General features: G+C 68.1%; 2 protein-coding genes across 2 annotated transcripts; one reads left to right on the forward strand and one right to left on the reverse strand.

The window, feature by feature from the left end:
- Positions 1–296: 296 nt before the first annotated feature.
- On the reverse strand, positions 297–2,533 carry PIH1D1 (PIH1 domain containing 1; the record flags this gene model as incomplete). Its single annotated transcript, XM_084227588.1, has 4 exons — positions 2,355–2,533; positions 2,220–2,283; positions 433–627; positions 297–359 (listed from the first exon to the last, which is right to left on the reverse strand). Coding segments are annotated over exons 1-4 (403 nt in total), but the record flags the coding sequence as incomplete, so codon positions are not given.
- Positions 2,534–4,852: 2,319 nt separating this feature from the next.
- Positions 4,853–15,242, forward strand: ALDH16A1 (aldehyde dehydrogenase 16 family member A1; the record flags this gene model as incomplete). Its single annotated transcript, XM_084227590.1, has 18 exons — positions 4,853–5,004; positions 5,293–5,395; positions 6,562–6,688; positions 8,441–8,601; positions 10,195–10,272; positions 10,952–11,139; positions 11,482–11,619; positions 12,064–12,255; positions 12,589–12,693; positions 12,776–12,912; positions 12,995–13,079; positions 13,280–13,341; positions 13,612–13,686; positions 13,786–13,960; positions 14,048–14,224; positions 14,457–14,579; positions 14,807–15,082; positions 15,195–15,242. The coding sequence occupies exons 1-18, from the start codon at positions 4,909–4,911 to the stop codon at positions 15,240–15,242; spliced, it is 2,346 nt and encodes a 781-aa protein (XP_084083716.1). The 5' UTR covers positions 4,853–4,908.
- Positions 15,243–15,394: the final 152 nt, after the last annotated feature.

A 15,394-nucleotide genomic window follows, 5' to 3' on the forward strand; every position in this document is an offset into this window, starting at 1 on the left:
GGTCCTGAAGAACCCCGAGTTCAGCCCCCACAGCCCCCCACAGCCCCCCACAGCCCCCACAGCCCCCCCAGACCCCCACAGCCCCCCACAGCCCCCCCAGCCCCCCATTTCCCCCCCAGCCCCACCTGCAGGGTCCTGAAGAACCCCGAGTTCAGCCCCACAGCCCCCCCAGGAGCCCCCAGCCCCCCATTTCCCCCAGCCCCACCTGCAGGATCCCGAAGAACCCCGAGTTCAGCCCCACAGCCCCCCCAGCCCCACAGCCCCCCCCAGCCCCCCCCCATAGCCCCCAGCCCCACCTGCAGGGGTCCCGAAGAACCCCGAGTTCACCACCACGTCGTAGGCCGTGCAGCCCCTTCCTCCTGCGGGGTCACAGCACATTTGGGGGGGTCCCGGGGGTCTGGGGGGTCCGGGGGGGGCTCGGGGGGCGCTGACCTCGGTCCAGCTCGGCGTGGGGCTCCCCCAGGCTCATGGGGATGCGGAAGGAGCCCCCGGGGCCGGGGGGGTCCCGCAGGAGCCGCTGCAGCCCCGGGGGGGGCACGGGGGGCGGCGGGGGCACCTCGGGCGAGTGGCAGACGTTGAGGAACACCTTGTGCCCCCCCTGCACGGCGCGGGTCTTGACGCACAGGCCTGGGAGGGGGTCGGGAGCCCCCCAGGAACCACAAAATGCACAGGAATCCACCGGGACGGCCCCAAAATGCACAGAAATCCACCGGGACGGCCCCAAAATCCACAAAAAACCCCAGAAACGGCCCCAAAATCCACAAAAATCCACCGGAATGGCCCCAAAATCCACAAAAAAACCCGGAAACGGCCCCAAAATCCACCGAAACAGCCCCAAAATCCACAAAAATCCACCGGGACGGCCCCAAAATCCACCGGAATGGCCCCAAAATCCACCGGAACGGCCCCAAAATCCACAAAAAACCCCCGAAACGGCCCCAAAATCCACAAAAACCCCCCGAAACGGCCCCCAAAATCCACCGGGACGGCCCCAAAATCCACCGGAATGGCCCCAAAATCCATCAGAATGGCCCCAAAATCCACAAAAAACCCCCGAAACGGCCCCAAAATCCACAAAAAACCCCCGAAACGGCCCCAAAATCCACCGGAATCCACCGGAATGGCCCCAAAATCCACCGGAATCCACCAGAACGGCCCCAAAATCCAGCCGAGCCCCCCCAAATCCACCCGAGCCCCCCAAAATCCACCCGAGCCCCCGGAACGCCCCCAAAATCCACCCGAGCCCCCCCCAAATCCAAGAGCCCAAAGGGAGAAAATTCTCAGGAACCCCCCGAAATCCAACAGAGACCCCAAAATCCACCAAAGTCCCCCAAAATCCACCAGAACCCCCCCAAATCCACCCGAGCCCCCCCAGATCCACCCGAGCCCCCCAAATCCACCCGAGCCCCCCCAAATCCAACAGCCCAGAGGGAGAAAATCCTCAGGAGCCCCCCAAAATCCAACAGAGACCCCAAAATCTACCAGAACCCCCAAAATCCACCAAAACCCCCCAAAATCCACCAGAATCCCCCAAATCCACCCGAGCCCCCCCCAAATCCAAGAGCCCAAAGGGACAAAATCCTCTGGAGCCCCCCGAAACCCAACAGAGACCCCAAAATCCACCAAAGTCTCCCCAAATCCACCAGGACCTCCCAAATCCACCAGAACCCCCCCAAACCCAAGAGCCCAAAGGGAGAAAAACCTCAGGAACACCCGAAACCGAACAGAGACCCCAAAATCTACCAAAACCCACCAAAATCCACCAGAACCCCCAAATCCACCCGAACCCCCCAAAATCAAACAGCTCTGAGGGAGAAAAACCTCAGGAAACCCCGAAACCCAACAGAGACCCCCAACTCCACCAGAGCCCCCCAAAATCCACTGGAGACCCCCCAGATCCACCCGAGCCCCCCCAAATCCAAGAGCCCAGAGAGAGAAAAACCTCAGGAACCCCCGAAATCCAACAGAGACCCCAAAATCTACCAAAACCCCCAAAATCCACCAGAATCCCCCAAATCCACCAGAACCCCCCCAAATCCACCCGAGCCCCCCCAAATCCAACAGCCCAAAGGGAGAAAATCCTCAGGAGCCCCCCAAAATCCAACAGAGACCCCAAAATCTACCAAAACCCCCCAAAATCCACCAGAACCCCCCCAAATCCACCCGAGCCCCCCCAAATCCACCAGAGCCCCCCAAAGATCCCCCGGCGCCCCCCGTACCCGGCTGCGGGGTCACGGCCCGGGCGAGGCCGGGGCTCGGCGCCTCCTCAGGGTCCGGGGTCACCTGCGGGACCGGGGGGGGTCGGAACCGGCACCGGGGGCGGCACCGGGGGCGGCACCGGGCCCGGGCCCCACCTGCAGCAGCAGCCGCCGCAGCGCCGCCTCCTCCTCCTCGTCCGCCTCCAGCTCGGCCGAGAGCAGCGACGGGTCCGCCATGGCCGGAGGGACCCCCGGGAACCGCTCGGGACCCCCGGGAACCGCTCGGGACCCCAAATCCCCTCCGGGACCCCGGGCCGCCCTCAGCACGCCTGCGCCTCGCGGACTTCCGCTTCCGGCGGGGCCCGTCTCCATGGTTACCGGCGCTGCTCGGGCCATTTCCGGTTAATCTCTGTGATTTCCGGCGCCGCTCTGGCCACTTCCGCTTAGTCTCGGTGGTTTTGAGCCGCTCTGGCCGTTTCCGCTTAGTCTCGGTGGTTTCCGGCGCCGCTCTGGTCACTTCCGCTTAGTCTCGATGGTTTTTGAGCCGCTCTGGCCACTTCCGCTTAGTCTCTGTGACTTCCGGCGCCGCTCTGGCCATTTCCGGTAAATCTCGGTGGTTTTTGTGCCGCTCTGGCCATTTCCGCTTAGTCTCGGTGGTATCCGGCGCCGCTCTGGCCATTTCCGGTTAGTCTCGATGGTTTTTGTGCCGCTCTGGCCATTTCCGGTTAGTCTCGGTGGTTTCCGGCGGCGCTCTGGCCATTTCCGGTAAATCTCGGTGGGTTTTGTGCCGCTCTGGCCATTTCCGGTTAGTCTCGGTGGTTTCCGGCGGCGCTCTGGCCATTTCCGGTTAGTCTCGGTGGTTTCCGGCGCCGCTCTGGCCATTTCCGCTTAGTCTCTGTGACTTCCGGCGCCGCTCTGGCCATTTCCGGTAAGTCTCGGTGGTTTCCGGCGCCGCTCTGGCCATTTCCGGTTAGTCTCGGTGGTTTCCGTGACGCTCTGGCCATTTCCGGTTAGTCTCGGTGGTTTTTGTGACGCTCTGGCCATTTCCGGGTAATCTCGGTGGTTTCCGGCGCCGCTCTGGCCATTTCCGGGTAATCTCGGTGGTTTTTGTGCCGCTCTGGCCATTTCCGCTTAGTCTCTGTGACTTCCGGCGCCGCTCTGGCCATTTCCGGTTAGTCTCTGTGGTTTCAGGCGCCGCTCTGGCTATTTCCGGTAAATCTCGGTGGTTTCCGGCGGCGCTCTGGCCATTTCCGGTAATTCTCGGTGGTTTCCGGCGGCGCTCTGGCCATTTCCGGTTAGTCTCGGTGGTTTCCGGAGCCGCTCTGGCCACTTCCGCTTAGTCTCTGTGACTTCCGGCGCCGCTCTGGCCATTTCCGGTAATTCTCGGTGGTTTCCGGCGCCGCTCTGGCCATTTCCGGTAAATCTCGGTGGTTTTTGTGCCGCTCTGGCCATTTCCGCTTAGTCTCGGTGGTTTCCGGCGCCGCTCTGGCCATTTCCGGTAAATCTCAGTGGTTTTTTTTGTGCCGCTCTGGCCACTTCCGGTTAAGCTCTGTTATTTCCGGCGTCGCTCTGGCCACTTCCGCTTAGTCTCGGTGGTTTCCGGCGCCGCTCTGGCCATTTCCGGTTAGTCTCGGTGGTTTTTGAGCCGCTCTGGCCACTTCCGCTTAGTCTCTGTGACTTCCGGCGCCGCTCTGGCCATTTCCGGTAACTCTCGGTGGTTTCCGGCGGCGCTCTGGCCATTTCTGGTAATTCTCGGTGGTTTCCGGCGCCGCTCTGGCCATTTCCGGTAAATCTCGGTGGTTTTTGAGCCGCTCTGGCCATTTTTAGTTAGTCTCGGTGGTTTCCGGCGGCGCTCTGGCCATTTCCGGTAAATCTCGGTGGTTTTTGAGCCGCTCTGGCCATTTTTAGTTAGTCTCGGTGGTTTCCGGCGGCGCTCTGGCCATTTCCGGTAAATCTCGGTGGTTTCCGGCGCCGCTCGGGGCACTTCCGCTTAGTCTTGGTGGTTTCCGGCGGCGCTCTGGCCATTTCCTGTCCGTCTCGGTGGTTTCTGTGGCCACTCTGGCCATTTCCGGTAAATCTCGGTGGTTTCCGGCGCCGTTCTGGCCATTTCCGGTAAGTCTCTGTGACTTCCGGCGCCGCTCTGGCCACTTCCGGTAAATCTCAGTGGTTTTTGTGCCGCTCTGGCCATTTCGGGTTAGTCTCGGTGGTTTCCGGCGCCGCTCTGGCCATTTCCGCTTTGTCTCGGTGGTTTCAGGCGCCGCTCTGGCCTATTCCGGTAAATCTCGGTGGTTTCCGACGCCGCTCTGGCCATTTCCGGTAAATCTCGGTGGTTTCCGGCGCTGCTCTGGCCATTTCCTGTCCGTCTCGGTGGTTTCTGTGGCCACTCTGGCCATTTCCGGTAAATCTCGGTGGTTTCCGGCGCCGTTCTGGCCATTTCCGGTAAATCTCGGTGGTTTCCGGCGTCGCTCTGGCCATTTCCGCTCCGTCTCGGTGGTTTCTGTGGCCGCTCTGGCCATTTCCGGTAAATCTCGGTGGTTTCCGGCGTCGCTCTGGCCATTTCCGCTCCGTCTCGCTGGTTTCCGGGGCAGCTCTGGCCATTTCCGCTCCGTCTCGGTGGTTCCGCCGCCGCTGTGGCCGCTCTCGCCCGGTCTCGGTGGTTTCCGGGGCCGCTCTGCCCCTCCCCGCCCGTCTCGGTGGTTGCTCGGCGGCCATGGCGGCTCTGGCGGCCCTCGGGGCTCCCCCGGTCCCCGAAATCTTCGCCACGATGGAGGAGGGGCCGATTCCCGGCGGGACCAACCCAGGAGAGGTGAGGGGGGCCCTGGGGGTCCCCCCGGGGGTCTTGGGGGGCTCTGGGGGGGTTCTGGGGGGGTTCCCGGGGGGGGGTCGGGGTCAAAGTCCCCCCGTGGCCCCAAAGGTCGTTTGGGGGGTGGGGGAGGGCCGGGCGTGGGCCGGGGGGTCCTGGGGAGTCCTGAGGTGTCCCGGGGGGGTCCCGGGGGTCCCGGGGGTGTTCAAGGGGGGTCCCGGGGGTCCCAGGGGTGTCCCGGGGGTCCCAGGGGGGTCCCGGGGGTCTCAGTGTTGCCCCCCTTCCCCCCAGGCGTGGCTGGAGTCCCACGGGCGCAGCCTCGGACACTTCGTGGGGGGGACGTGGCTGAGACCGGAGGGGAGGGAGAGCCTGGAGTGCCTGGAGGCCACCACGGGTACGGGACACCTGGGGACACCGGGGGGACACACAGGGACAGGGGACACCGAGGGGACAGGGGACACACAGGGGACACACAGGGACAGGGGACACACAGGGGACACACAGGGACAGGGGGGGAGAGCGTGGAGAGCCTGGAGGCCACCACGGGTACGGGACACCGGGGGGACACACAGGGGACACCGAGGGGACACCGAGGGGACAGGGGACACACAGGGGACACACAGGGACAGGGAGGGAGAGCCTGGAGTGCCTGGAGGCCACCACGGGTACGGGACACCGAGGGGACACCGGGGGGACACCGAGGGGACACCGGGGGGACACACAGGGACGGGGAAAGGGATTGGGGTCAAGGGTCAAGGTCAGGGATTTGGTGTCACCGGTCCGGGGTCAGGGGTCAGGGATTGGGGCGGGGTCGTGGAGTTGGGCTCAGGGTTTGGGCTCGTGGTCAGTGGTCAGCGGGCAGCGGGCAGTGGTCAGTGGTCAGTGGGCAGTGGGCAGCGGGCAGTGGTCAGTGGTCAGCGGTCAGTGGTCAGCAGTCAGTGGTCAGTGGTCAGTGGTCAGTGGTCAGCAGTCAGTGGTCAGCGGTCAGTGGTCAGCGGTCAGCGGTCAGTGGTCAGCAGTCAGTGGTCACTGCTCAGCGGTCAGTGGTCAGCAGTCAGCAGTCAGTGGTCAGCGGGCAGTGGTCAGAGGTCAGCGGTCAGAGGTCAGTGGTCAGTGGTCAGTGGTCAGCAGGCAGTGGGCAGTGGTCAGCGGTCAGCGGTCAGCGGTCAGTGGTCAGTGGTCACTGCTCAGCAGTCAGTGGTCAGCAGTCACTGGTCAGCGGTCAGTGGTCAGCGGTCAGTGGTCACTGGTCAGTGGTCAGCAGTCACTGGTCAGCGGTCAGCGGTCACTGCTCAGCGGTCAGTGGTCAGCAGTCAGTGGTCAGCAGTCACTGGTCAACAGTCAGTGGTCAGCGGTCAGTGGTCAGCGGTCAGCAGTCACTGGTCACTGGTCAGCAGTCAGTGGTCACTGCTCAGCAGTCAGTGGTCAGTGGTCATTGCTCAGCGGTCAGCGGTCAGCAGTCACTGGTCAGCGGTCAGCGGTCAGCGGTCACTGCTCAGCAGTCAGTGGTCACTGCTCAGTGGTCAGCGGTCAGTGTCCAGCCCCTGTGTGTGTCCCCAGGCCGCGCGGTGGCCGCGGTGCCGGCCGGGGACAGCTCGGACGTGGCCGTGGCCGTGGCGGCGGCGGCAGCGGCGGCCGAGGCCTGGGCGGGGCTGGGGGGGCCCCGGCGGGGGCAGCACCTGGACAGGTGAGTGACCTCTGACCCCGTGACCCCTGACCCCGGGGCCTTGCCTGAGCCCCCAAACGGTGACCTTTGACTCGGCCTTGTCCCCTCTGTCATCGGTGGCAGCATGAGCCCGGGTGACCCCGGGTGACCCCGAGTGACCCCGGGTGACCCCAAGTGACCCTGGGTGACCCTGAGTGACCCCGGGTGACCCTGAGTGACCCTGGGTGACCCCGAGTGACCCTGGGTGACCCCGGGTGACCCCGAGTGACCCTGGGTGACCCTGGGTGAGCCTGGGTGACCCCGGGTGACCCCGAGTGACCCTGGGTGACCCCGAGTGACCCCGAGTGACCCTGGGTGACCCTGGGTGAGCCTGGGTGACCCAGGGTGACCCTGGGTGACCCCAGTGACCAAAGCCCCTCTGAGCTCCCCCTGTGCCTTCCCTGTGTCCTCCTGTTGTCCCCAGTGACCACCGTTGTCCCCAATGTCCCCCCATTGTCCCCCATTGTCCCCCCATTGTCCCCCCATTGTCCCCCATTGTCCCCCCATTGTCCCCCCATTGTCCCCCCATTGTCCCCCATTGTCCCCCATTGTCCCCCCATTGTCCCCCCATTGTCCCCCCATTGTCCCTCCCTGTGTCCCCCCCCGTGGTCCCCGCTGACCCCTGTGTCCCCTGTGTCCCCCCTGACCCCTGTGTCCCCCTGTGGTCCCCCCTGACCCCCTGTGTCCCCTGTGTCCCCCCGTGGTCCCCCCTGACCCCTGTGTCCCCCTGTGGTCCCCTGTGTCCCCCGTGTCCCCCCATGGTCCCCCCTGTGTCCCCTGTGTCCCCCCGTGGTCCCCCCTGACCCCTGTGTCCCCCCGTGGTGCCCCCTGACCCCTGTGTCCCCTGTGTCCCCCCTGTCCCCTGTGTCCCCCCGTGGTCCCCCCTGACCCCCTGTGTCCCCTGTGTCCCCCCCTGACCCCTGTGTCCCCTGTGTCCCCTGTGTCCCCCCGTGGTCCCCCCTGTCCCCTGTGTCCCCTGTGTCCCCCCTGTCCCCTGTGTCCCCCCGTGGTGCCCCCTGACCCCTGTGTCCCCTGTGTCCCCCCTGTGTCCCCCCTGACCCCTGTGTCCCCTGTGTCCCCCCATGGTGCCCCCTGACCCCTGTGTCCCCTGTGTCCCCCCGTGGTGCCCCCTGACCCCCTGTGTCCCCTGTGTCCCCCCTGTGTCCCCCCTGACCCCTGTGTCCCCTGTGTCCCCCCTGACCCCCTGTGTCCCCTGTGTCCCCCCGTGGTCCCCGCTGACCCCTGTGTCCCCTGTGTCCCCCCGTGGTCCCCCCTGTGTCCCCTGTGTCCCCCCTGACCCCTGTGTCCCCTGTGTCCCCCCCGTGGTCCCCCCTGACCCCTGTGTCCCCTGTGTCCCCTGTGTCCCCTGTGTCCCCCCCTGACCCCTGACCCCCTGTGTCCCCTGTGTCCCCCCTGATCCCCTGTGTCCCCCCTGACCCCTGTGTCCCCTGTGTCCCCCCATGGTCCCTGCTGACCCCTGTGTCCCCTGTGTCCCCTGTGTCCCCCCCTGACCCCTGTGTCCCCTGTGTCCCCTGTGTCCCCTGTGTCCCCCCCTGTGTCCCCCCTGACCCCCTGTGTCCCCTGTGTCCCCTGAGTCCCCCCGTGGTCCCCCCTGACCCCCTGTGTCCCCCCTGACCCCTGTGTCCCCTGTGTCCCCTGTGTCCCCCCTGACCCCTGTGTCCCCTGTGTCCCCCCCTGACCCCCCTGACCCCTGTGTCCCCTGTGTCCCCCCAGGCTGGCCGCCACCCTCGGGGGTGACCGGGGGGTGGCCCTGGGGGCGCTGCTGGCCCTGGGGGGGGGGCGCCCCCTCTGCCGGACCCTCGGGGCCGACCTGGACCTGGGGCTGCGGCTGCTGCGGGGGCTGGAGCCCCCCGAGGGGGGCTGGGGGCCCCGGGGTGAGTGTCACTGTCCCCTCGTGTCCCCTGGGCCCCTGGGTGAGTGTCACTGTCCCCTCGTGTCCCCTGGGCCCCTGGGTGAGTGTCACTGTCCCCTCGTGTCCCCTGGGCCCCTGGGTGTGTGTCACTGTCCCCTCGTGTCCCCTGGGTCCCCTGGGTGAGTGTCACTGTCCCCTGGGTGAGTGTCACTGTCCCCTCGTGTCCCCTGCTGTCCCCTGGGTGAGTGTCACTGTCCCCTGGGTGAGTGTCACTGTCCTCTCGTGTCCCCTGGGCGAGTGTCACTGTCCCCTGGGCCCCTGGGCATGTGTCACTGTCCCCTCGTGTCCCCTGCTGTCCCCTGGGTGAGTGTCACTGTCCCCTCGTGTCCCCTGGGCCCCTGGGTGAGTGTCACTGTCCCCAAGGTGTCCCCTGTTCCCCCTGGGTGAGTGTCACTGTCCCCTGCTGTCCCCTGGGCCCCTGGGTGAGTGTCACTGTCCCCTCGTGTCCCCTGGGCCCCTGGGTGAGTGTCACTGTCCCCTGGGTGAGTGTCACTGTCCCCTCGTGTCCCCTGCTGTCCCCTGGGTGAGTGTCACTGTCCCCTCGTGTCCCCTGCTGTCCCCTGGGTGAGTGTCACTGTCCCCTGGGCCCCTGGGCGTGTGTCACTGTCCCCTCGTGTCCCCTGCTGTCCCCTGGGTGAGTCTCACTGTCCCCTGGGTGAGTGTCACTGTCCCCAAGGTGTCCCCTGTTCCCCCTGGGTGAGTGTCACTGTCCCCCAGTGTCCCCTGGTGTCCCCTGGGTGAGTGTCACTGTCCCCTGGGTGAGTGTCACTGTCCCCTGGGCCCCTGGGTGAGTGTCACTGTCCCCTCGTGTCCCTTGGGTCCCCTGGGTGAGTGTCACTGTCCCCAAGGTGTCCCCTGTTCCCCCTGGGTGAGTGTCACTGTCCCCTGCTGTCCCCTGGGTGAGTGTCACTGTCCCCTGCTGTCCCCTGGGTGAGTGTCACTGTCCCCTGGGCCCCTGGGTGAGTGTCACTGTCCCCTGGGTGAGTGTCACTGTCCCCAAGGTGTCCCCTGGGCCCCTGGGCGTGTCACTGTCCCCTGCTGTCCCCTGGGCCCCTGGGTGAGTGTCACTGTTCCCTCGTGTCCCCTGGGTGTGTTGCTGTCCCCTGGGTGAGTGTCACTGTCCCCCGGTGTCCCCTGGTGTCCCCTGGGTGAGTGTCACTGTCCCCCGGTGTCCCCTGGGTCCCCTGGGTGTGTGTCACTGTCCCCTCGTGTCCCCTGGGTCCCCTGGGTGAGTGTCACTGTCCCCTGGGTGAGTGTCACTGTCCCCAAGGTGTCCCCTGGGCCCCTGGGTGTGTGTCACTGTCCCCTGGTGTCCCCTGGGTGAGTGTCACTGTCCCCTGGTGTCCCCTGGGTGTGTGTCACTGTCCCCTGGTGTCCCCTGGGTGAGTGTCACTGTCCCCTGGTGTCCCCTGGGTGAGTGTCACTGTCCCCTGGGTGAGTGTCACTGTCCCCTCGTGTCCCCTGTTCCCCCTGGGTGAGTGTCACTGTCCCCTGCTGTCCCCTGGGTGAGTGTCACTGTCCCCTGGTGTCCCCTGACCCCCGGGTGTCCCCCCAGGGGTGGTGGCCGTGGTCCTGGGGGGTCCCTGCTCGCTGCCAGCGCTGCTCTGCAAACTGGGGCCACTGCTGGCCATGGGTGAGTGCAGGGGGGACAGCTGGGGACAAATGGGGACAGCTGGGGACAGCTGGGGACAGCTGGGGACCTTGGGGACAGCTGGGGACAAATGGGGGCAGCTGGGGACAGCTGGGGACCTTGGGGACAGCTGGGGACAGCTGGGGACCTTGGGGACAGCTGGGGACAGCTGGGGACCTTGGGGACAGCTGGGAACCTTGGGGACAGATGGGGACAGCTGGGGACAGCTGGGGACAAATGGGGGCAGCTGGGGACAGCTGGGGACCTTGGGGACAGCTGGGGACAAATGGGGACCTTGGGTACAGCTGTTTTGGGATGTTCGGGGGGGGGTGTCCCATCCGTTCGGGGGTGTCCCGGGGGTCCCGGGGTGTCCCCTCCGTTCCGGGGTGTCCTGGGGTGTCCCCTCCGTTCCAGGGGGTCCCGGGGTGTCCCCTCCGTTCCGGGGTGTCCCGGGGTGTCCCCTCCGTTCGGGGGTGTCCCGGGGTGTCCCCTCCGTCCGGGGGTGTCCCCGGGGGTCCCGGGGTGTCCCCTCCGTTCCGGGGTGTCCCCTCCGTTCGGGGGTGTCCCCGGGGGTCCCGGGGTGTCCCCTCCGTTCCGGGGTGTCCCGGGGTGTCCCCTCCGTTCCGGGCTGTCCCCGGGGGTCCCGGCCCCCCCGGACCCCATCCTTTTCGGGGTCCCCCAGGGAACACGGCCCTGCTGGTGGCCCCCCCGGCCGCGGCGCCGCCGCTGCTGCTGCTGGCGGAGCTGAGCGGGGAGGGGGCGGCGCTGCCCCCCGGGGTGCTCAACGTCCTGGCGGGACCCCCGGGGCTGGCCCGGGCCCTGCGCGCCCACCGCGAGGTCGCCGCTGTCACCTTCCTGGGAGCGGCGCAGGTAGGGCTGGGCCACGCCCAGGGGAGGGGCCGGCAACAACGGGACCGCCCCCCAATGCAGGGTCCCTGTCCCCACGACCTGTCCCTGTCCCCTGTTCCCACGCCCTGTCCCTGTTCCCACACCCTGTCCCTGACCCCACACTCTGTCCCTGTCCCCTATCCCTGTCCCCACACCCTGTCCCTGTCCCCACGCCCTGTCCCTATCCCTGTCCCCATGCCCTGTCCCTGTCCCCACACTCTGTCCCTGTCCCCACACTCTGTCCCTGTCCCCTATCCCTGTCCCCACACCCTGTCCGTGTCCCCACGCCCTGTCCGTGTCCCCACGCCCTGTCCCTGTCCCCAGGAGGAGCTGCGGGCCCAGCTCTGGGGGTCCCCGTGCCGGGGGCCGCGCCTGGGGGGTCCCCGGGGGGGCCGTGTCATTGTCATCGTCCTGGACTCGGCCGACCTGGACAGCGCCGCCGCCGCCACCGCCACCGCCACGGTGGGGCTGGGGTCTGGGGGAGGTGGGGAGGGTTTGGGGGGTCTTTTGGGGGGAGGCTTTTGGGGGGGATTGCTGGTTTCTTAGGGGTTTTGCTGGGGGGCCTTTTGAGAGGGGGATTTGGGGTTTTTGGGGGGCTTCTCTGGGGGTTTTGGGGTTTTTCAGGGTTTTATTGTGAGGCCGTTTGGGGAGGTTTCAGGGGATTTTTGTGGGGCTTTGGGAGTTTCTTGGTGGTTCTTTTTGGGGGACTTTTGGGGATGTTTCAGAGGTTTGGGGGGGTTTTTGAGGTTTTTTTTTGGTGAGTTTTGGGTGGTTGTTGTAAATGATATTCCAGTAGGTGGTTATTTGGGAGGTGTTTGGGTTTCTTTTGGGGGGTGGGCTAGTGAGTTTCCAGGGCAGTCCCTGCGTGTCCCTGATGTCCCCTGCGTGTCCCCTCCGTGTCCCCAGCTGTCCTGGGGGGGCTGCGTGGTGCTGGCCCAGGACTCGGTGGCGGCGGCGCTGGAGCGGCGGCTCCGGGCCCGGCTCGGGGGGCTGCGCCTCGGGGACCCCACGGACCCCAAAACTGAGGTGGGGCCGCTGCCCCCCGGGACCCCCTCGCCCGAGGAGCTGGTGCAGGAGGCGCGGGAGGAGGGGGCTCAGGTGACAAAGGGGGCCGGGGGTGGCTCTGGTGACGTTGGGGTGACACAGAGGGGCTGGCAGGGTGGGGAGGGGGGCACCGTGTTTGGGTTTTGGGGTTGGGTCTGAGACCTCCTGGATATTGGGGTCCCCTGGTGGGGGGAGATTGAGGTGTTTTCTGGGGGGAAATTTGGAGGTTTTTGGACATCAGGTTTTGTAGGGGATGGGAGGGGGGCGGTTTGGGGGTTCCTGGCTGTTGGGGGGACCTTCAGGGGTGCCCGGGGGCAGTTTGGGGATGTCCTGGGTGGCACTCCGAGGGTCCCCTCCTCGTTGTGACCCCCCTTTTTTCCCTCCCAGGTTTTCCAGGCCCCGCTGCCGGCGCTGCCGGGCGGGGGGCGCCGTTTCTACCCCCCCACGCTGATCTCGGGGGTGGCCCCGACCTCGCGCTGCCTGCGGGAGCCGGTGGGTGCCCCGGGTGCCCCTGGGGACCGGGCTGGGGTTGGGGGGCCCCTGGGGACCCCCTGAGCGTCCCCTGCCCCCCCAGGCCCCCGGGCCGGTGCTGGTGCTGCTGCCCGTGCGGGGCCCCTCCGAGGCCGTGGCTGTGGCCTCGGCGCTGCCCCACGCCGCCGCCGCCGCCCTCTGGGCCCAGGACGTCACCGTGGCCTTGGACACGGCGGACAGGTGACCCCCCCCCCCGCCCCCGAGGGCAGGAGCGGCCCGAGGGTGACCCCGGGGTGGGCACTGAGCGCTGACCCCTCCGCAGGCTGCCCCAGGGGCTGGTGTGGCTCAACGCCCCGGACCTGCCCGAGCCCAGCGGGGGCTGCGCCGGGGGGACCGACCTGGATGAGGTGGGGGGTGCCAAGGGGGGGTCTGGGGGGTTTGGGAGGGGTCCAGGGGGGTTTGGGGGGGTCCTGGAGAAGCTGGAGGGACGTGGAGGTGTCCTGGGGTGGGGTGATGGGGGGAGGGGGCAGGTTCTGGGGGTTCCCGGGCTGGGGGGGGGGTCCTGTGCCGTTGCAGATGGGCTCTGCCCCCCCCGCACTCCCTCCAGGCGCTGCGAGAATTCGGGTGCCCCCCCTGGGAACAGCCCCCCAAGGTGGAGGAGCCGCTCAGGTATCCCTGATGGGACAGGGACCCTTCCCCAGGATGGAGACCCCAAAATGGGGGGTCCCAGGACAAGAACTCTGAGACCGGGACTCCACTGGGACCCCGGCTTAGCACCCCCAGGACCCCTTTCTTCCCCCCCGGGGTGGTCCCAGCCCCATCCTGTCCCCCCAGAGGGTCCCGTGTGCCTCTCAGGACCCTGCTTGTTCCTCTCGGGGATGTCCCGGTGTCCCTCCCACAGCCAGGCCCTTTGACCCCTGTCTCCCGTCCCTGTCGCAGCCTCCCGGTGACCGTGGATGACCCCGATCCCGAGCTGGCCCAGGCTGTGGCCGCCGCCCGCGGGGCCGCCCCAGGGTGAGTGCGGGGGTGATGGGGTGACCCCCCAGGGGTGTCCCCGACCTTGGGACCCCTCGGGGAGGAGGGGTCGGTCCCAAACGCCTTCGGCTGCCGCAGGTGGGGGCGGCTGCCGGGGGCGTCGCGGGCCCGGGTGCTGCGGGGGGCGACGGCGGCGCTGGCGGGGGGCCCCGGGACCCCCGAGGACGGCGACAGCGGCGACACCGACGGGAGCCTGCGGGGGGCGCTGCTGCGCTGGGCGGCGCTCGCGGAGCGCGCGCGCGGGGCCGTGCAGGTGGGCGTGGTCAAGGGGGTGGAGCAAAAGGCGTGTGGTCGACGAGTGGGCGCGGTCTCTGACCAGTTGTGACCAATCCCGCTGCAGGAGGTGCCCGGGGGGCGGGCCCTGCTGACGAGGCGGCCGCTCGGAGTGCTGGGCGTGGCCTGGGGGTGTTCACGCCCCCTGGCGTTGGAGCTCCTCCCCCCGGCGCTGGCGCTAGGGAACTCGGTAGTGGTGGTGGCGCCCCCTGGCGGCGCCGGTGCGGCCCAGCGGCTACGGAAGGTGGGACCCGCGACCCCCCCGTTCCGCCCCCGGGGGACCCCCGTGATGCCCCAGGGACCCCCGGGTGACCGTCATGTGCCCCCCGCGACCTCCCCTGTGTCCTCCCGGACCTCCTCTGTGCCTCCTGCGCCCCATCGTGTGCCCCCCTGAACCCCTCCGGCCCGCCCCCTCCCCTTCCGTCACGGCAGGACCCCCCATCCGGTGACACTGACCCCCTCCCCTGTGTCCCCAGGCTCTGGTGGCCGCGGGGCTGCCGGGGGGTGTCCTGACGGTGCTTCCCGGGACTTCCCGGGGCTGCGGATCTCGCCTGGCGCGGCAGCGCCCGGACGGGCTGTGGCTGTGCGGGGGGGACGCGGTGAGTGCGGGGCCGGTGCGGGACATGGCGCAGGGGGGGACAGAATGTGGGGACACGGGGAAGGGGACAGCGGAGGGCACGCAGGGGGAGGAGGGTGGGAACTGGGCTGTGACGTTTTGGGGGTCCCGAGCCGTGGGCCGGCTGCTGTGGAGGAGGGGGGGGGTTTGGGGTGAGGGGTACATCCCCCCGGCTGTCCCCAGCTGTCCCCTCTCGTGTCCCCCCCTCAGGACTGCGACTGGGCCTCTGCCGTGAGCGTCCCTCGCGTCTGGGGGGTCCCGGCGGGACTCCTGGGGGCTCCGGGGCAGGACCCCCCCCCCCGGCGCCGAGCGGGAGCTGGAGCTGCGCTGCACCCGCCCCCGCTGCCTTTGGCTGCCGGGGGGCGCCCCCTGAGACGCCCCCCAGAACCCCCCAAATCTGCGGGGAGTTCGGACCTCACACTGTGCCCCCAGCCCCGCGACCCCCGCCCCAATAAAACGCTCCGAGCCGCAGCCGCTCTCCTGTCTGTGTTTGGGGGGACCGGGGGGTGCCTCGGGCTGCAATGGGGGGGACATTTTGGGGGCGCCCCGCCCCCGCACGTGCGCGGACGCCCCGGCCCCCCTCCCTCGCTCGGGGCAGCCGCACCCAAAGCTCTGCGGGGCCGGGCGGGGGTCCCGAGCGCCGTAGCCTCCGTGGGCTTCGGGAGGGGGTCGCCGGGGTTCGGAGGGGGCGGTCGGGGCTCCGCGGGGTGGGAGGGGGCGGCTCGGCACGTCCCGCTGCCCTCTCGGGTTTCCTGGGCCCCCTCCCGGCCCGCTCCCACTTTCGCTTTCGGCGGCGGC

The sequence above is a fragment of the Fringilla coelebs genome (genome assembly GCF_963513975.1).
Source record: "Fringilla coelebs genome assembly, contig: SCAFFOLD_290, whole genome shotgun sequence".
Classification (NCBI taxonomy): Eukaryota; Metazoa; Chordata; class Aves; order Passeriformes; family Fringillidae; genus Fringilla; species Fringilla coelebs.